The sequence below is a fragment of the Mandrillus leucophaeus genome, unplaced genomic scaffold (assembly GCF_000951045.1).
Source record: "Mandrillus leucophaeus isolate KB7577 unplaced genomic scaffold, Mleu.le_1.0 Scaffold205, whole genome shotgun sequence".
Taxonomy (NCBI): domain Eukaryota; kingdom Metazoa; phylum Chordata; class Mammalia; order Primates; family Cercopithecidae; genus Mandrillus; species Mandrillus leucophaeus.
In genome coordinates this window covers 12834-33651 of record NW_012102088.1, presented here as the reverse complement: position 1 = coordinate 33651, position 20818 = coordinate 12834, and the positions used below count along the sequence as shown (strand labels likewise).

Here is a 20818-nt window from a genome sequence, read left to right as displayed (position 1 = left end):
GGAGATGCAACTCAGGGATTGGGGGGAACTATTGTGAGAATATGGGCCAGAGATAGTAACCAGGTCGATAGTAACCAGATGATGTGTCCTCTCAGACGACAACAGCAGTGACATGACCAGTGACGACGACATGGCCCGGGACAGAGGAGAGTCCTCACCACCTCACTCAGTCCATTCTTTCAGTGGTGAGTACTCATCCCCTGGGTCAACCATGGGCAGGCGCTGCCAGATGCTTCCAGGTGGAGACACAGTGGGTTGGGGCCTCCATGAAGATGCCCCGCCATCCCCAGGTGGTCAGCTTCACTCAGAGATCTGAGGAGAGGGTAAAGTAATTGATGGCATAATGAGATATTTTTATATCTAAACAGACACCTTAAATACTTAGTTTCATTTTATTCAACGATAAAATATTTAAAGCTATTTGGAATTTGCAGCAGGCTGCTTCCAGCTGTACCCCAGCCTCCCCAGGAAGGTTCATTAAAGATGCTTCAGTGAGCTTTTATAGGGAGCACTGCTTTCAGGGAGGGTGTGTGTGTTGTTTTCCTGGGTTTTGTGTTTTTTTGTGGTAGAATGACATGCACTTTAAGATTGGCTGCCAGACAGTAGACGGTCTGCAATCCATTCTCCTGAATGTGGACTCAGCCCCTTAGGAACTGGGAAGCCAGCAAAGAGTCTGAAGTGGGGGTTAGCTACTGGACTGAGCTTTGGAACTTGCTTGGAAGCAAGCCCCACTTGCGCAAAGCCTGCAGAAACCATGTTGCGGGTATATGATAAAGAAGGGGCCAGATGAGCCTGGGAATCTGGAGCTCTCTGTTTTGGATACATTCCTTGTGGGAAGAGGGTAGCATCTCTTTCCAGAGGGGTGTTTGTGCACATGCAGGGAAAACAGGTGTGTCGAAGTGCTTTGTTAACCACTGGAATGTCTCACCCGCTCAGGTGACCGGGACTGGGACCGGAGGGGCAGAAGCAGAGACATGGAGCCACGAGACCGCTGGTCCTACACCAGGAACCCAAGAAGCAGTGAGTCTTAACCACTTTCTTTCTCAGCAGGAGATATAGAGCATGTGCTGTGCGTAGGTTGAAGGGGAAAGTGCCAGGGCCTCAAAAGTTTCTGCTGCTCCATTTGGGCTCTTTTCTGCTTCCCCAAAAGTTGAGTCTGAGCCTCCTATTTGTGAAGTTCCACTCAGCGCCACCAGCACAGGTTTCACCACATAGACCTGTTGCCATCTGAACTATTTGCTCAGTGTTCTTAAGCTGGTGCATTTTTTTTAAAAAGCTAGAAGTTTCTATATGAAAGATTATGCTACTCTAAAAATTGAAAACTAGGCCGGGCGTGGTGGCTCACGCCTGTAATCCCAGCACTTTGGGAGGCTGAGGCAGGCAGATCACGAGGTCAGGAGATCGAGAGATCAGTCTGGCCAACATAGTGAAACCCCGTCTCTACTAAAAATACAAAAAATAACTGGGCGCAGTGGCAGGCCCCTGTAGTCCCAGCTACCCAGGAGGCTGAGGCAGGAGAATGGCGTGAACCCAGGAGGTGGAGTTTGCAGTGAGCCGAGATCACACCACTGCACTCCAGCCTGAGCAATAGAGCGAGACTCCGTCTCCAAAAAAAAAAAAATTGAAAACTAGTATAAAGTGCCATAGGCAGAAAGCAGAATGAAAAACACATTATAACAATGTTGTTAACTAGGAATGTCTGCAATGACTTCTTGCAGTGTTAGGAAAGTGCAGTGCCACATCTGAGCACCAGGCCTGAGATTTGAAAGGGAATCAATCATCACACCAATGTGGTGTTGGTGTCCATACTGCTGGAAATCATTTCCTCTTCTTCCTGGACTTGGAGAGCACTGCTCTGGGCAGCAGGGCACCCCTAAAATTGATCAGGAGAAGGATATCAGGAGTGAGTGACGTTTAGTGATGGTTCACAACACATTAGGCATTGTTCAGAGACATGACCCTGTGGAACGGTCTCTTGATGCCATCTCCCTGTCACACATTGCAGCTGGGGAGACCCAGAGGTTGTGCCCGAAGGATGAGGCTAGTGGGCACTGCACTGGACCCACACATCTTGGGCACAATCTGAACCACCTGTGAGACTGGGAGCAGAAGGATGAGGCAGGGTCCCTGGCCCTGCTCTGGGTCTGGGTTTTTGTGGGATTGGTTTTATGGGACTCCTCAGAGGCTGCCACAGAGTGCAGAGAAGAGAAAGGCACTTGCTGTTGTACACTCACACCCCAGCCGGCTTCACAGTTGAGTAGGACAGACCTGGGACCTGCAGGATGGACTGGGCCCTGCTTCTTGTTGATGCCTTTTCTGTTCCCAGGGATGCCTCAGCGGGATCTTTCCCTTCCTGTGATGGCGAAAACAAGCTTTGAAATGGAAAGAGATGATGACAGGGACTCCAGGGCTTACGAGTCCCGATCTCAGGTATGCTCAGGTTTCCTCTCTTTCTAGAAAGGCCATCTTCATTTCGTGGCAGAGATGCCTTTCTTTCCTCGGATGGTGTGTTTATTTATCTGCCCCTAGAGTCCCACCTGGGGTGACAGCCCCAGCCCTCCAGGAAGAGCCCAGGCCCATCCCATAGGTGACAAGTAGCCCAGGCTGCTGCTGGCTGGCTGTGTCGTTCATGTGGTCAGAGGAGCTACTGCCCCTCAGCATGTGTGTCACTTGGTAGGTTGGTCACATTGCCGTTCCCTACAGGGCCGGGGAAGCAGAGTGACTCTGGAGATGTTTCTGGTTCTCAAGAGGGAGCCAGGAAAGCTGTGGGTCTGCAGAGTAGACTGGCCAGGGAGAACAAAGGCTCTGGAGCTGACAAGAGCTGGGTTCAAAGCCTGGCTCTGCCACTTGCTAGCTGGCCTTGGGCCATTTACTCAACTAAGCTGAATTTCAGTTTCCTCATCTGTAAAATGAGTATGGTGATTGCTCCCAGAGCTGCTGTGAAAAGTCACTCATACACATACATAAAGTACCTGGCACATGGTAGGCATGCCATTAAATGTTATGGCAGTTGTGGTTTAAGAGGCAGCATGTGTCAGGGAGATTCATGAAGGGAAAAAAAAGGTGGGACTTGAGCTTGTTTTTTAGGAAGGAGGAAAGGGGTCACTTAGACATGGTGGAGTGTGGAGGAAGACCCCAGCACTGACTGGACTCAAAGAAGGGAGGAGCCATTGGGCTGAACCTTGCTTTCCTTCATGTATCAGTGCCCACCCCCTGTCAGATAGCAGGCCTAGGCCCTGGGGGGCACAGCAGTGAGCAACACAGAGAGGGGCCCTGCCCTGAGAAGCTTTTGACAGTTGCACAAATAAATATTGACATAAATGTTGTATATAACTGCTAATCGTTCTCAGTGCCCTCAAGGAAAAATAGAGAGTTAACAAGAAATTGTAACAAGGGCCTTGATTTGGATTGAAGGGAAATGTCTTGGAGGCATTAACAGTTGCCGTTTAGAGCAAGGAGCAGACTGGGTCAGGTGTTGTGGGAGGGGACCCCAGGCATTAGGGAGAGCTCAGCTAAAGTTGTGGGATAGGAACTAAACAAAGGGCCAAGTGACTGGGATACAGGAAGAAGGCTGCAGGCATGTGTGGGCCTGGCCATTGGTATCCTGGTAGTTGGGCTTTGTCTTGTTTTGCTTTTTAAATGCCCTTCCTTGACAATCTGTGAAGAATTGGCATCCAGGCCCCATGTCTGCATAATCAAAATTCTGGAAGCTACTGATTCCTACTGATGCAGTATAGTAGTAACCCCAGCAGCAAATGACAAATTACGTTTTGGAGGTGTACAAAAGAGAAAATTCTCTCATCTTTTAGCATCATGTGTAAATCTCTTAATTGTTCACGTGTATGGATCATGTTGTGAAAATTACATTGTGCCATACTAGCATTGTTTTCAGAACAGCATCTCTTCCGTTGAACTTGATTGCAGTTTGTATACATTAAGATGTCATTGTTGATTACAAACAAAGTGAACAACCAATGTAGGGCTGCCCACTTGCCTAGATTTTAATTTCAAATCAAAGTGTGCTTTTTCTTTCATGTGAGAAAAGAATTTTGTCTGTGAAGCTCTGCTTTGTTCCCTTGCCCTACTTAGTTTTTGTCGTTGTTTTTGCTTTTTTGTGGCAGGACACAGGCAGTGCATAAATAAGGCTTCCCTCTTAAACCCAGATGCCCGTACCTCTTTGTTTTCTTGATATATACCTTATTCAGCAAACCCTCTTTTTTGCTACATTTTTCATGTTGCTCCATGCCTTTTCCCAGCAATAGAACTATGGTGGATTTAATATCAAAACATATGTATTTCCTTTACATAATTTTTCTTAATATTTAAGCAACACATCACATTGCCGAAAATCCTCACCCACAGTATTGCAAAGCAGATAAATGCACTTCTCCCCATTTTACAGGTGAAGAACCTGAAAGAAAGGTTAAAAAAGATTTCTGTTCCCAAGGTTGCACAGCTCATAATCGGTGCGATCCTCCTTTGACCCAGATCTCTGTCCAGCTCCAAAGCCTGTGGGCTTCCCATAGCCCCGTCTCCCTCCTCAAGTCTCTCTCCAGCCTCAGTGCCGTTCTTCCTGGAACCATGACTCCCTGAAACCAGTAGTGTTCTAGTCGGCCCTCTGGCAATAAGCAAAGGTCCTTTAGGGTCCTGGTAGAAGGTTCTCCTGAGTAATTCGAGGAATTTTTAAATTCCGTTTTAGGTAAATGTCCATTAAAACAGAAAAGGCAATTATAAAAATGCCCTCAGGGCTTACAGTTATTCCTGGGTTATTTGGAAATTCTGCAAACTGGAAACTCCCTCAGTATAGCCGTGCTATGCCATGGAGAAACCAGGAGGGAGGTTTAAGTCACATCCTGACCAGACGTCTGCCTGAATGTGTGTGTCTTCTTTCTGTTCCCTGAGTACTCCATGCCTGTTTGATATTTAGTCTGTTTAAGTTTTCCCACCAATCCCTTTCTCTATGTATCATAACCTTACCCGCTACTTAAGGCCCCACCTGCCCTCCACAAACCTTTGCACACTGTTCAGGCCCACCCTGAACTGTCCCTCTACAAAACCCGTTTAGCACTTATTATCTGTACCCCAATTTATTGTTTATTGTTCTCTAATTGTTTCATGAGTCTTTTCTCTCCAACCAAATTATAAGCTGCATGAGGGCAAGGAATATGTGTCATGCGTCTTTGGGATCTGCCTCAGAGTGTAGCACCAAGGTAGGTACGACGTAGGCCCCTAGTAACACTTGACTTGGATCACTCAGAACCCCAATACCGTGAGCACTTACTATATAACTTCATATATGTAGCTCCCATGTCGCCAACATTATTCTGTCTTTGGATATCGGTGGGGACAGACTCCATTGAGAGGTCTGTGTTTGCTGTTTTAGGATGCTGAATCATACCAAAATGTGGTAGACCTCACTGAGGACAGGAAACCTCACAACACAATCCAGGACAACATGGAAAACTACAGGAAGCTGCTCTCCCTGGGTAAGCAGCTGCTTCTCAGTCACTCCCAGTCCAGTCATTGGAGCATTTTGTCATCTTGCTCCTTTTTAAGCTGGATGTTAGAGTCCGACACATTAATATATTTGGACTTCAAGGGTAGTAAGAAATCTATGAAAGATTTCAAATGAGGGAGTAAATGATGAAATGTGTGTTTTTAAGAAATACCTCTGGCTTTGGGTAAAGATATATTGTACAGGGTGGGGACAAGCAGGGAGATGCTTCTTGCCACAAGAGTTGATACCTTTTTCCAGAGCGGTAGCACTGGAGGTTTTTAAGTAGACATTCAGGATGGAATCCTGAGTTCCCATGTGGACTTTCCTGGAAGACATCTAGCCTAAATTGGTAGTGGGAAGTTGGCTGTCCTGCAGGTCTATAAGGCCGTGGGGCCTCAAGGGAGCGGGTGGAGGAAGAGCAGTCGTGAGGTAAGAGGAAGAAGGCCAGTGAAAAAGAGGACTTAAAAAGTGGTTACAAGGGCCGGGCACGGTGGCTCAAGCCTGTAATCCCAGCACTTTGGGAGGCTGAGACGGGTGGATCACGAGGTCAGGAGATTGAGACCATCCTGGCTAACATGGTGAAACCCCGTCTCTACTAAAAAGTACAAAATACTAGCCGGGCGAGGTGGCGGGCGCCTGTGGTCCCAGCTACTTGGGAGGCTGAGGCAGGAGAATGGCGTAAACCTGGGAGGTGGAGCTTGCAGTGAGCTGAGATCTGGCCACTGCACCCCAGCCTGGGTGACAGAGCGAGACTCCGTCTCAAAAAAAAAAAAAAAAAAAAAGTGGTTACAAGAAGGTGAAGACTAAAAGACAATGCACTGATTTCAGGGACATGTGAGGTCTTTGTGCACATTTCTGAGTGGAGTCAGAAGAATTACTTGCAGATTACAATGGATTAGGGAATAGATAGTAGGGAAATGAGACAGCAAATGTCTTCTGACATCCAAGGAATCAGATGTGGGCCACCTCATATTTAGAGGCTCAGTGAAAGATGAAGATCAATTTATGGGGATGAGTCTTGGTCCTCAACTTGAATTTGAGGCACCATATTGTCCTTGTGACCAGGAGTGCAGCTTGCTGAAGACGATGGCCACTCCCACATGACGCAGGGCCACTCATCAAGATCCAAGAGAAGTGCCTACCCAAGCACCAGTCGAGGTAAGCAGGAGGCACATCCCACAGAGGAGCCACACAGCCAGTAAGATGCTATCAAGGAACCTTCTACACTTTGCATTCCTAAACATCACAGAAGGGTGCACCCCTCCAAGTCCCACTGTCCTTCCTGTGGGGACTAGGGAGTATTTACATTTAGGGTTTCTTTCCAGGTCTAAAAACTATGCCTGAAGCCAAAAAATCAACCCACCGGCGGGGGATTTGTGAAGATGAGTCTTCCCACGGAGTGATAATGGAAAAATTCATCAAGGATGTGTCGCGCAGTTCCAAATCGGGAAGAGCAAGGGAGTCAAGCGACCAGTCACAGAGATTCCCCAGAATGTCAGATGCTAACTGGAAGGACGTTTCATTGCACAAGAGGGAGTCAGTGATCCAGCAGAGGGTTTATGAAGGGAATGCATTTAGGGGAGGCTTTAGGTTTAATTCAACCCTTGTTTCCAGAAAGAGAGTTCTGGAAAGAAAGAGGCGCTATCATTTTGACACGGATGGGAAGGGCTCGATTCATGATCAAAAAGGCTGTCCCAGGAAGAAGCCCTTTGAATGTGGTAGTGAGATGAGAAAAGCCGTGAGCATGAGCAACCTGAGCAGCCTCAGCTCCCCGTCGTTTACTGAGTCACAGCCAGTTGATTTTGGGGCAATGCCATATGTATGTGATGAGTGTGGGAGGTCGTTCAGTGTCATCTCAGAATTTGTTGAGCACCAGATCATGCATACTAGAGAGAACCTCTATGAGTATGGTGAGTCCTTTATTCACAGTGTGGCTGTCAGTGAAGTTCAGAAAAGTCAGGTTGGAGGGAAACGTTTTGAGTGTAAGGACTGTGGAGAGACCTTCAATAAGAGTGCCGCCTTGGCTGAACATCGGAAAATTCATGCTAGAGAATATCCTGTGGAATGTAAGAATCAGGAGTGTGAGGAGGCCTTCATGCCTAGCCCAACCTTTAGTGAGCTTCAGAAAATATATGGCAAAGACAAATTCTATGAGTGCAGGGTGTGTAAGGAAACCTTCCTTCATAGTTCTGCCCTGATTGAGCACCAGAAAATCCACTTTGGGGATGACAAAGATAATGAGCGTGAACGTGATCGTGAGCGCGGGGAAACCTTTAGGCCCAGCCCAACCCTTAATGAGTTTCAGAAAATGTATGGTAAAGAGAAAATGTACGAATGTAAGGTGTGTGGGGAGACTTTCCTTCATAGCTCATCCCTGAAAGAACATCAGAAAATCCATACTAGAGGGAACCCATTTGAAAATAAGGGTAAAGTATGTGAGGAAACCTTTATTCCTGGTCAGTCCCTTAAAAGGCGTCAGAAGACTTACAATAAGGAGAAGCTCTATGACTTTACAGATGGCCGGGATGCCTTCATGCAAAGCTCAGAGCTCAGTGAGCATCAGAAAATTCATTCTCGAAAGAACCTCTTTGAAGGCAGAGGGTACGAGAAATCTGTCATTCATAGTGGACCCTTCACTGAATCTCAGAAGAGTCATACTATAACACGACCTCCTGAAAGTGATGAGGACGAGAAGGCATTCACCATTAGCTCTAACCCCTATGAAAACCAGAAGATTCCCACTAAGGAAAATGTCTATGAAAGGAAATCATATGAGAGGTCTGTTATTCATAGCTTAGCCTCTGTGGAAGCTCAGAAAAGTCACAGTGTAGCGGGGCCCAGTAAACCAAAAGTAATGGCAGAGTCTACCATTCAGAGCTTCGATGCTATCAACCATCAGAGAGTTCGTGCTGGAGGGAACACGTCTGAAGGAAGGGAATACAGTAGGTCTGTTATCCATAGCTTAGTGACTTCCAAACCTCCAAGAAGTCACAGTGGAAATGAATTGGTGGAATCTAATGAGAAGGGAGAATGCTCCATTTATATCTCAGACCTTAATGATAAGCGACAGAAGATTCCTGCCAGAGAGAACCCTTGTGAAGGGGGCAGTAAGGATCACAACTATGGAGACTCTGTCATACAGAGTGTATCCCATGCCAGACCTCAGAAAAGTGTTCCTGGAGAGGGATCTGGTGAATTTAAGAAGGATGGTGAATTCTCTGTTCCCAGCTCAAATGTCCGTGAATACCAGAAGGCTCGTGCTAAAAAGAAATACATTGAGCATAGGAGCAATGAGACCTCTGTAATTCACTCTCTACCTTTTGGTGAACAAACATTTCGCCCTCGAGGGATGCTCTATGAATGTCAGGAGTGTGGGGAGTGCTTTGGGCGTATCTCTGACCTCACTGAGCACCAGAAGATTCATGATAGAGAGAAGCCCTCTGGAAGCAGAAACTACGAATGGTCTGTCATTCGCAGCCTGGCCCCTACTGACCCTCAAACAAGTTATGCCCAAGAGCAGTATGCTAGAGAGCAAGCATGGAACAAATTTAAGGAATTCAGACAATTTTTTGCCACCAGCAAAGACCTGAACACATACCAGAAAATCTATGAGCAAGAGAAGTCTCATGGTAAGGAGTCTCAAGGTGAGAAGATCCGTGGGGAGAAGACCTATAGCGAGGAGACCCACGACGAGGAGACCTACGGCGAGGAGACCCATGGTCAGGAGACAATTGAAGGCCCTGTCATTCAAGGCTCAGACATGGAAGACCTGCAGAAGGATGACCCTGATAACGCAATCTATGAATGTGAGGACTGTGGCCTGGGCTTTGTGGATCTCACAGACCTCACAGACCATCAGAAAGTCCACAGCAGGAAGTGCCTGGTTGACAGTCGGGAGTACACACATTCTGTAATTCACACCCATTCCGTCAGCGAGTATCAGAGAGATTACACTGGAGAGCAGCTGTATGAATGTCCAAAGTGTGGGGAATCTTTTATTCATAGCTCATTCCTTTTCGAGCATCAGAGAATCCATGAACAAGACCAGTTGTATTCCATGAAGGGGTGTGATGATGGTTTTATTGCCCTCTTGCCCATGAAGCCACGGAGGAATCGTGCCGCAGAGAGGAATCCTGCTCTTGCTGGGTCGGCCATTCGATGCCTTTTGTGTGGACAAGGCTTCATTCATAGCTCTGCCCTTAATGAGCATATGAGACTTCACAGGGAAGATGATTTACTGGAGCAGAGCCAGATGGCTGAGGAAGCTATCATTCCAGGCTTAGCCCTCACTGAGTTTCAGAGAAGTCAGACCGAAGAGAGACTCTTTGAATGTGCAATCTGTGGAGAGGCTTTCATCAACCCAGCAGAACTTGCAGATCATGTAACTGTTCATAAGAATGAGCCTTATGAGTATGGGTCCTCCTATACTCACACCTCATTTCTTACTGAGCCCCTCAAAGGAGCTATACCATTCTATGAATGCAAGGATTGTGGAAAGTCCTTTATTCATAGCACAGTCCTCACTAAACATAAGGAGCTTCACCTGGAAGATGATGATGATGATGATGAAGCAGCAGCTGCAGCAGCAGCAGCCCAGGAAGTTGAAGCCAATGTCCACGTTCCACAAGTAGTTCTGAGGATTCAGGGGTCAAATGTAGAGGCTGCCGAGCCAGAAGTGGAGGCTGTTGAGCCGGAAGTGGAGGCTGCCGAGCCAGAGGTGGAGGCGGCTGAGCCAAACGGAGAGGCTGAAGGGCCAGATGGAGAGGCTGCAGAGCCCAATGGAGAGGCTGAACAGCCGAATGGAGAGGCCGAGCAGCCAAATGGGGATGCCGATGAACCAGATGGTGCAGGGATTGAAGACCCAGAAGAAAGAGCTGAAGAGCCAGAGGGAGATGCCGACGAGCCTGACGGTGTGGGAATTGAAGACCCAGAAGAAGCTGAAGATGAAGAGATTCAGGTAGAAGAACCATACTATGATTGCCATGAATGCACAGAAACTTTCACTTCCAGCACAGCATTCGGTGAGCACCTGAAAACTCATGCCAGCATGATCATATTTGAGCCTGCAAATGCCTTTGGGGAGTGCTCAGGCTACATCGAACATGCCAGCACCAGCACAGGTGGTGCCAATCAAGCTGATGAGAAGTACTTCAAATGTGACGTCTGTGGGCAGCTCTTTAGTGACCGCCTGTCCCTCGCCAGACACCAGAATACCCACACTGGCTGAAGGCATGGGGTAAAGGTTAGAAAACCTTCACCTAGGACTTGACCCTTACCAAACCACAGAGAATTCAAACCAATCCATGACAATGTCAGTAGGAGACTTAACCTTAGTGTGTTACACACCTGACTTAACATCTCCAAACTCATATTGAAAAGAGAATGAATGTGGAGATTCCAGTCTTAAGCTTTCCCCTTCAGATGTCAGTGTCTGCATGTGGGAAAGCCACAGCACACATCTTACCTTTCCAAGTAACCAGATTGAGAAAACCCTATGAGTATTCCATACTACAAAGGTTGCCCAAACCAACTGTAAATGACACTTGTGTAATGTATATATAGTGTTTCCTGAGGTGTATATAAAATAGCAAATTATGGCAGAACAGTGATCACATAGATTTGGATTTAACATGATATACAGTTACAGTTTACAGAGGTACCTTACCTGGTACTCTGAATTTTTTTTTTTTTTTTTGGAGGAGGAAGAGAGCAACAAATTTGAATATATTTGTAAGTGTCTTAGATCCCAAGAAAGATTTATTGTGCATTATTTGAACCCTGTCAGTATCTTTTTCGAGTAATTGTTTTGTTTCTTACCCTTGAACAGTCTTGTGAAGGTGTGGGCATGATAGATAACATGTCTTTTACTCTTTGCTGTTTGAAAAGAGAAGTACTTTAGCTTCTTTCTGCAGCCATTTCGTCTGCACCAACACTTTGGAACCTAATACTGTGTAAGGCTTTACAATACACGGATTGACTTTTTGTGACCCAAATTGATTGGTTCCCACATCGTTATGTTTGTTGAAGTGGTTGTCATGTAAAAATATTACAAGTTTGTTTTCTGGATTTTTTTTTTTTTTAAACCAACTCAGTATGTGTTTGATGATAGTGAATTGATAAAACCCGAAGCTTTTCCCTGTAAATCTTACATCTTTGCCTTTAAAGAATGGGTTACAACCATCACTAGATCACAGTAGTGCCTAATGAAGGTTGAGAACCGTAGGAGAGGCTCTCATGCTGTAAATAATGATGCAGGCTAATGACCTTTCATCACTTCCTTTGTGCGCTTCCTGCCTTAAGTGACAAGTAGCAACATGGCTTGGGTCCCCTGTGCAGCACCAGCCTATGCTGCCACAAGTCAGTTTGCACCCTAGGTGCCCAGGAGCTAGTATCCTTAGATCTTTCTATCGCTAACTTAATTCTCTTCGTTATTTATCTGACCCTCTAACTCCATGTCTAACTTGCATTAAAAAAAAAAAATTGCTTTCTTTACAGTCAACCCAAGCTTAACATGGACTCAGGTTCCCCAGCAGCCTTAATTTGTTTTGTTAACATCTGTTCCTTCTTTTTCAGCTCTCCTAGAGTATTTCTGAGTGTCGCGTTCATCTAATCTTAGTATTCCTTTTAATCACAAATGGACCTCACAGCTTGAGGTTTCCTGTGTCCTATTCTGTGGACTACCTGTGCTCCTTTGCTTCCCCTACCCTTGCATAATAACTATATTAAGAGTTTTTTTTTTTTTTTTTTGGCCTTGAGTTGGCTGGAAAAAAAAATTTAAAATTTAAAAAATTTAAAAAAAAAAGATTTGCAAAATGTAAGTGTAGATCATTTGGACAAGCAAAATTAAAATACCCACTGGGGGAAATGTGTCTGAATCTTACTCTTCTGGATCTGCAGGATTAGGGCTTGGAAGTATGTCAAAGATGCAGGGAGTGTCAACATTTAGGAAGATTGTAGAGCTGAGAGCTAGAAGCAGAAATGAGTAAGCCAAAGAAGGGAGTCCTAATATATCACCAGATCTAGGAGGGGAGAGGAGACAGACAGAAGAAAACACCAGAGGCAAGAACTGTGGAAGGCCAGGTTGCTGAGAAGGAATTGAGTGGGGTGTCCTGAGCAGTTTGGAAAAGGAGCCTTTGATGGTTTGGTGTAGGTGAGAGCTAGCTGCATAGGAAGACCTGAGGTTGGAACGGACATCGGGAAGGCTGAGGGGCAGTGAGGTGTACTACATGGGAAGAGGACTCTTGAAACGAGAATCAATGTTGATGTCGGGGTGAACTTTGTGGGTTCGTTACTTGGTGTTAACATTGTTGGCAGTGGTAGACCCTTTTCAGAAAGCACCTTGCCGTAAGTAAGGGTGTCCGTTCCAACCTTAAGTTAGTGAAAAGGTAGTAACAAATGGTAAACAAGAGAATGATTGCTTCAGCCTATCTGTGGACACTTAATGCAGCTGTTTAAAAATGGTAATCACGAGTTATGTAGCAACGTGGAAATATATTTACAGAATATTAAGTGGAGAGAGCAGGACATGAAAGTATATTTATACTACAGTTATAACTGTTTAAAAATATATGCTTATAGTCAAAAGCTGTTGTGGTGGTGTTGTAGGCTTATAGTTGAGCATTATTTTCTTAAATTTCTTGAGTGTTCTTTATGGTAGTGTTACTAAAAAGTTTATGATCACATTTCCATTGTGAACATAATTTGAACTCATTATCACACACTTGGAAATTACAGAGAAGTGGAGGAAAAAAAATCATATTCCCACCATCCAAAGACAGATATAGTCTCCTCTATCTTGTTTATGCTTGTTTCTGTGCACAGGTTTATGATTATAACTGTGTCAAAATGTATATTCAAAATAGCTTGTTACGTTACCTTTGTGGAATTATGGTTAAATACTTTCACCTTAATTTTTTCAAATGTTCCCTATAATAATGTCCTGATAACAGTGTATTATGTATGTCTCCATTGTGTGCATAATACATACCCAGAGGAAAAATTAGAAAATACAGTAAATTATTTTTAAAAATTACCTATATTCCCAACACCCAACAACTACTGCTAACATCTTGATCTATTTCCTCCGTCTTGTTTCAGTGCACAAGTTTGTGATTATAACACTGTTAAATATGTGTGCATAAAGTCTAAAATGAAAAGATGTGGAAAATAGCTAAAATAGTGTTGTCGTTGTGGGAACTTGGTTAAATATTTTGTCTCAAATTCCTTAAATAATCTTTGGTGTCTTGGTAATAAATTTTATGTATGTATTTTTCCATTACAAATATAATACATACTCATAGAAAAGTTTGGAAATTCAGTAAAGAAAATTCACTCATATTCCCAACACCCAACAACAATTACTGTTAACATCTTGATCTGTGCACTAGTCTGTGATTATTAGGGTGTTAATGATAAGTTTGCATAAGTGTCAAAGATGGGAAGAAAGATGGAAAACAAGAAATAGTTGTGTAGTTGTTGTGGGATTATGGTTATTTTGTCTCGGTTTTCTTGAAAGGTCTTCATCATTCTAGTGTTTTGGTAGTCCGCCTTTATTACATATATTTCCATTATATATGAAATATGTGTTCATTATAGAAACTTCGAAGTTACAGAAATGTAGAAGAGAACCTCACCCATGATTTCACCATCCAAAGACTGTGGTTAACATCTTGATATATTTTCTTCATCTTGTTTCTGTGCACAGGTTTTTGGTTTGTTAATATGGTTGTGGTCGTTCTATCTATCTGTAATAGTGTCAACAATAAAAATAAAGTTAAAAATAAATATTTGCCAGTCTCTTTTGTCTGTTTTGTGTTTGGGGTTGTTAAATATGTTCTTTTGTTAGAGTTATAAATCCAAAAACTTAGTCCCTCCTTAAGCCTAAAAGTTTTGGTTTACAAATCTTATTCTATTTTTAAGTATTATCTATTTCAATGATTACTTCTAAGGGATTTTAAAATACTGTCTGATGTCACATTTGTAACTGCCCTTATGAAACTAAAACATACGTTCCAACAATGTTTTTAAACTTGATAATGAGCACAAGTACATCTTAGTTACTTGAGTGGGCATTTTTAATTGGAAATGTGAGATTGTCTCAAACATAAAAAAAATCACAGAAAATAATAAACCCTTAACATAAAAGTGTTAATACTATATTATATAATCTCAGGTGTTTATTCCTGACTCTTGCCTGAGGTTAAAAGGTAATTATCCTGAGTGGGTCATCTCGGTACCGGTTTTCCCCCAAGTTCATTAACCATACTTTAACCTGACTTCCCCACCAGAAACATCCCATGCAATTCAGCAGGTTGTCATCCCTGATAGTAATTTTTAAACATGGCTGTGATTCCATAGTGATCAGAGCTTTTCAACCAACTTGCTAACTGGAACGCTGTTGGCGACCACAGTGGGTGGCACCATACCCAATTTGCGACTGCTGTGTCCCCGATTCCATAAGTCAGAGGAGATGATTGTGTATTCATGTCCTTCGTGTCACATGATTGGATTATGCTCTTAAGATATAAAAATGTACTTGCCACTAATTCTAACTAGGGTTTGACAGAGTCCTGCATTCTTTCATGTTCTTAGAACTTTATCTCTTGTGGCATCTGACTATTTTAGTCACAGCTTCCATGGTCATTCTGTGACAAGGGGCATCAGCATAGGTCAGGGTGGGAGGGTCGGGACTTTTTAAGGATGGATTCCCTAAATAATGCGTTACAAAAGGCTGTAAAGGAAGGGAATGAAGTAGGTGTCATTAGGGGTTGTTTGACCAGTCCTTATACTCTGGGGCAATTCCTTCCTCCACCCCACACCCAGTTGAAGGGGTAACTAACTTCCCTACTGCTATGCTTATTCTGTTAGACTTGACCTCTCCCTCGTGTCAGTTGATTGGTGCCCATAGGTTCCTGGTGTTCAGTCAGACTCAAAAGAGAGTGAGGGCTACCTAGGTGGTCATATGGGTTGGGGCTGGGTATACTCATGAACAAACAGACCTAGAAGGAAATAGGCCATAAAGCCAAAGGGAATCCTGGTTCCTGGTGCCTCACCCACCCCAGTGCCTTATGGAGTCTGGCTGAACTGCCTGCCCTTGGGTTTCTTTTACATGGTTAATCCACTTTTTGACAAACCTCTCATGGATTAATGGATGTTGAATCTAAACACTAATTGTTGGGGATCAGAACGTTGCAGGGTGAAGAGCAATGAATATATGCTGTCTGCAGGCTAGCCAGCTCTCGAGTTTAAGTCACTCCTCCCCTAGAAAGGCAGGAGTGAGAAAGAAGCCAGGACTGGTACCATATCTCCCCACCAGCCAGACAGCAGATTGATCATACCAGTCCCTTTTAACCACAGAGAGGGCAGTTTTCTAGCCTTATGGAATAGAGATTCATCCTGGGCTTAGATTTTTCTTTTCCTGCCCGCCAGCCTCTCACGAATGTCTGCCAACTTCCTGCATGCCTCGTACCACTTACATACCATATACAGCAGCAAGGAGTACAGAAAAAATCTGGGGAGACTACTCTCAAACCAAAGTAGTTCAAGAAGGTTCCCCAGGATAATTGCATTGTTTCTTCCACAAAGCCAAAGGGTGAATTGTCCAGGATAGCTCTTCTGTATGCCCAGCACCCACTAAATAACAGCACACTGCATGGTTTTGGTGAACTATCCTGACCCCATTCCTTCTGATCACCATCTCTGCCCCTCCCTCATGCCAGCAAAGGGATAATTATGTGGTTTGGGGTAGACCAATCAGACTTCCTTACCCAAGAATTTGAATCTTTTCAGCAGAGCAATACATGGATTGAAGGTGTTCAAAGCCCAGTCATTCTTATGGCCACACTGAGAAGAGACAGTCTATTATTTCCCCCTAATGAGATTAACGAGTCTTCTCTGATTGCTGTCCTACTAGAAGGACTGATTATTAACTCTTTACTCACTATTTTAAGCCACACAATATTATTCCAGTAAGATTCAGTTTCCCCCTTAAATTAACTTGAATGAATTTATGTTGCTTGCAAGCAGAGAATCCTAGCACAGATGTGGTTTCTTTTTAATTTTCATTCTTTCTTATTTATTTCTTGAGACCGGGTCTCACTCTGTTGCCCAGCCTGAAGTGCAGTGGCACAAACACAGCTCACTGCAGCCTCGACCTCCTGGGCTTGAGTGATCCTCTGGCCTCACCTTTCTATGCAGCTGGGATCCACAGGCAGGTGCCACCACACCCAGCTGATTTTTTAATTTTTTGTAGAGACAGGAGCTCAATATGGTTCCCAGGGCTCAAGTGACCCTCTTGCCCTGGTCTCCCAAAATCCTGGGATTACAGGCATGGGCCACCGTACCTGGCCTAGATGTTTTTTGTTGTTGTTGCCCTGTCAGAGATATTGATGACCATTCCATACTCAAGAATACTTCTTTTCAAGGGAATCTGTCCTATCACAGCTGAACAGATGGAAAGTTTCTATCTGTATAATCATAACATGATACAAATGGGAACTCACTTTCTCAAAAAATTCTGATTTAAGTTCTTTATTCTCTTTTTTCCCCCATCCCATCATGAGGAAGCACATAAAGAAATACATCGGTCATTTGCCTGTCATCCTGAATTAGTCTTCAGGGATCACTGTGAGAGAGGTCAACTTTCATTTTGGTTTATAACCATATTTTGCCTTTATTCAAGAACCATGAGGTCTCATCTCCATGCAAGGTCTTCTTAAAATTTCTCTGACTCTGAACTCTCAAGCCACCTTCATTCACTCAATAATTGATGGGCCATTTGTAAGTGTCAGATACTGTTTGGGGCATTTGGGATTCTGTGGGGGGCAAATCAGACATGGTCCCTGCCCTCATGGAACCAAGAATATGTGTATATTTGGGCTGCCATAACAAAATTTCTTAGACTGGGGAATTTATAAACAACAGAAATTTATTGCTTACAGTTCTGGAGGCTGGGAAGTCCAAGATCAAGGTGCCAGCAAATATGGAGTCTGATGAGGGCTTGCTTTCTGCTTCAAAGATGATGACTTCTTGCTGCATCCTCACATGGCAAAAGAGGCTAGGTAGCTCCCTTGCACATCTTTTATAAGGGCACTAATCTCATTCATGAGGGCTTAGTCCTCATGACCTAATCTCCCCCTAAAGGGCCCACATCTTAATACTATTGGATTGGGGTTTGAACATCAACATGTGAGTTTTGTGGGGACACAAACATTCCAACCACAGAAGTATGTATGGGGAGGAAGGCAGTAGCATTATATCTCCTAATATACACTCTCCTGCTCTTACTAACTGTTGACTGGTTATGTGGCTATTTAGAAGAAGTAAATATTTTCTCAGCTTCCCTTGCAGCTAGATGTAGGCATGTGAGTAATGTCTGGTCCATGAGATGAGCACAGTAAAGGTGTGTGTCATTTCCAGGTCACAACCAGCCTTCTACTCTCTCCTCCCCCTTCCCCACAGGCTGGAATGTAGATACAATGGTAGGAACTGGAGTAGCCATCTTGGATCAAAAGATGGAAACCATATATTGAAGATGTCAGAGTAATGAGATAAGAGCTTGTGTCTGATGATTCTTGACTACTTATCCAGGCTTTTACATGAGGAATATCTGTCATATTTAAGCATCTGTTAATTGAGGACTCTTCATTACAGGAATGAAACAATAAAACAAATATTGGGAAATAATTTAAAGCTCATGGGAACGTTGCAAGAATAGTACAGAGATCACCCATCTTCACTGATTGGGTAACATTTCTCCTATTTGTTTTGTCATTTGCATACTATTCTATATAAACCTAATACATTATTTTTATAACCACTGAGCATAGATTTCACACATCACAAAGCTCACCTCTAAATACTTCAGTCTGTGTCACCTAAGAATAATTATTTTCTCTTACATAACTGAGGTGCTATTATAACCTTTGCACATTTAACACTGACACAATGCTTTTATCAAATCTGTCAATATTCTAATTTTATCAACTTGCTGAATACCCTCCATTTAAACATTCTTTTTTTCTCCAGTACAGGATCCTTTCTAGGGCTAGGACCAGGCCTGTGTTTAGCAGTTGTAAAGTAGCCTCCTTTAATCTGGAAAACCTCCTCAGCCTTTCTTTGGCTTCTAGGTCACACTCTGACACACTTTGGGGTTTGGGGGGCCATTTTCCTATGAATTAGGTTCAGTTTATGCAGTCGTTCCTGGAATACCACATAAGTGATTCTGCGTCCTCTCAGGACCTCACATTTTAACCTACAAGAGATCCATGTGCCATCACTGGTGATGCTAGTTTCGATCCACCTAGTCAAGGTGGTTGCCTGATTTACCCACTGATTACTTTCTGGTTTCTCTCCTTGCAACTAATAAACCATCAGTGGGACACACTTAGATAAAGCAAATAAGGAAGGATTGGGGAATATTCGATTGGTCCATGATGGGTCACATGTCTACTGCTGAACCAATCCACAGCTGGGGGATGTAGGACTCTTATTGGCCCAGCCTGAGTTGCAAGCCTAGCCCTTCCCAGTGGAAGGTCCCAGACTCTCCCTAAAACGAAACAATGAAATTGTGGAGTAAGTCTGTGGTTCTCAAATGGGATTGAACGATTTGCCCTCCAGGGGACATGTGGCAATGTCTGGAAACATTTCTGGTTGTCATAACTGAAGGGGTGATGCTACCAGCATCTCATGGGTGGAAGCTGCTCAGTACCCTATAATGCACACGACAGTGCCCCCACCCCCAGGACACAGAATGAACCGACCCTAAATGTCAGTAGAGCCAAGGCTGAAAACCCCTGGAGCAGAGGAAGGATGGTTCTGCAAAGGAAGGGGCACAGAGCAGAGACCCAACCCTCCTGTCCACTCTGATGCCTCCCAGCTGAAAATGCCAGCCTGGTGAAGCTGAAAGCCCAGACTCTGGGGTTTAACTGCCTGGTCACAAATATTGCCTCTGCCACTAAAAGCTGTGAATCTTGGGTTATTTCCTTAACTATTCTGTGCCTCAGTTTCCTCATCTGTAAAATGGGACTGATGTTAGTACCCCCGTTACGGGGTTACCGTAAGGTTTGAGTGCATTACTTGTACCATTCTTGGGACATGCCTATTTTATAAATGTTTGTGACATAACTGATTGGAAATTTCCACCCTCGGAGGTTAGATGCACACTTCTAATCCTAACCCTCTGCCTGCCCCATTCTAATCATATTGAGTGGGGCAAGTTACTGAAGCTTTGTAGTCTCAGTTTCCTCTTCTGTAAAACGGAGAAATAACAACAGAGGCTACCTTGTGAGGTTTACATGAGATCATAGCACATCAACCATGTAGAAAAGGAAATACTCAACCATCAGATAGGAATAATAGTCTTGACAGAAATTGCTACACCTACTCATTGCTTACCTGAAGACTGTGGTGTCCAGGTAGCATGTGGGTGCCATCTTGTTTCTAGGCTTTGAGAAGTAGCTTCAGTAATGGAAGATATGAATGCTGGTCCCTCAGTTGGATTGACTGAGGCAGCCCAAATCTTGGAACAACTTTCTTTAATAGCACCTTTGCCACCTGATGTGCAGGGTCACTGCAGGTGGCAAAGGTTTCTACCCACCCTGAAAAGGTGTCAGTGAAGATCAGGAGGTATTTAAAGTTTCCCAAGGCTCTGGGCATAACTATGAAATCAACTTTCTCATCTTGCCCTGGACATCTACCTTGGAACTGAACCAGCTGAGGAGCCTTCTGAGTTCCTCTCACCCCTGCTATCCCCCCATGGGGTGGGTATCAGGGGTTATTAACATAGCAGGTGGGATGAGTCCCAACCACGTTTTTGATTGACTTCCTGAAGTTTGGGACAGTCATGCTTTCACAAAACCGGTTATAAAGGATTTTCTCACCAAAGTGGGTGTTAGAGTGAACTTTTTTAATGGCCTGCAGTGCAACTGTTTTTAGGAAAAGAAATTGTCCACGACGGTTTATTAGCCATCCTGGATGGTCAGGATTCTTGGTATAAGCCCATTTGGTGGCCTTTTTCCATTCCTTTTGAGAGAAAACGGGGGTTAAAAGAGCAGGACCCAAGAAGAAAGGCAAAAGTGGCATTTGAAATGTGACCGTCCCTAAAGCTACCTGCTTTGACGCTAGGTTGGATTTATTATTTTCTTTAATTACCTCAATGTCCCATTTCTGGTGACTGCAGCAATGGACTATTGCCATGTAGGCTGGTTTTCTTCCAGCTTCCAATAATCTTAAAATGATGGCACTACCTGTTTATTATGAGTTTAACCTGTCCCTTTCCTTCCAAATAACCCCACGTGGGTGTAAAATGAAATACACGTGCCT

The 20818-nt window shown here is 44.1% G+C and overlaps 1 protein-coding gene across 1 annotated transcript in view; it reads left to right on the top strand.

Annotated features, from left to right (window-relative positions):
* The window catches only part of PEG3 (paternally expressed 3), a 30446-nt gene extending 17382 nt beyond the window's left edge, over nt 1-13064 (top strand). Inside the window, 6 exon segments of the mRNA XM_011979637.1 lie at nt 96-185; nt 937-1020; nt 2327-2430; nt 5384-5486; nt 6563-6655; nt 6823-13064. Coding sequence (XP_011835027.1) covers nt 96-185; nt 937-1020; nt 2327-2430; nt 5384-5486; nt 6563-6655; nt 6823-10724 — 4376 coding nt within the window. The 3' untranslated portion in view covers nt 10725-13064.
* Nucleotides 13065-20818: the final 7754 nt, after the last annotated feature.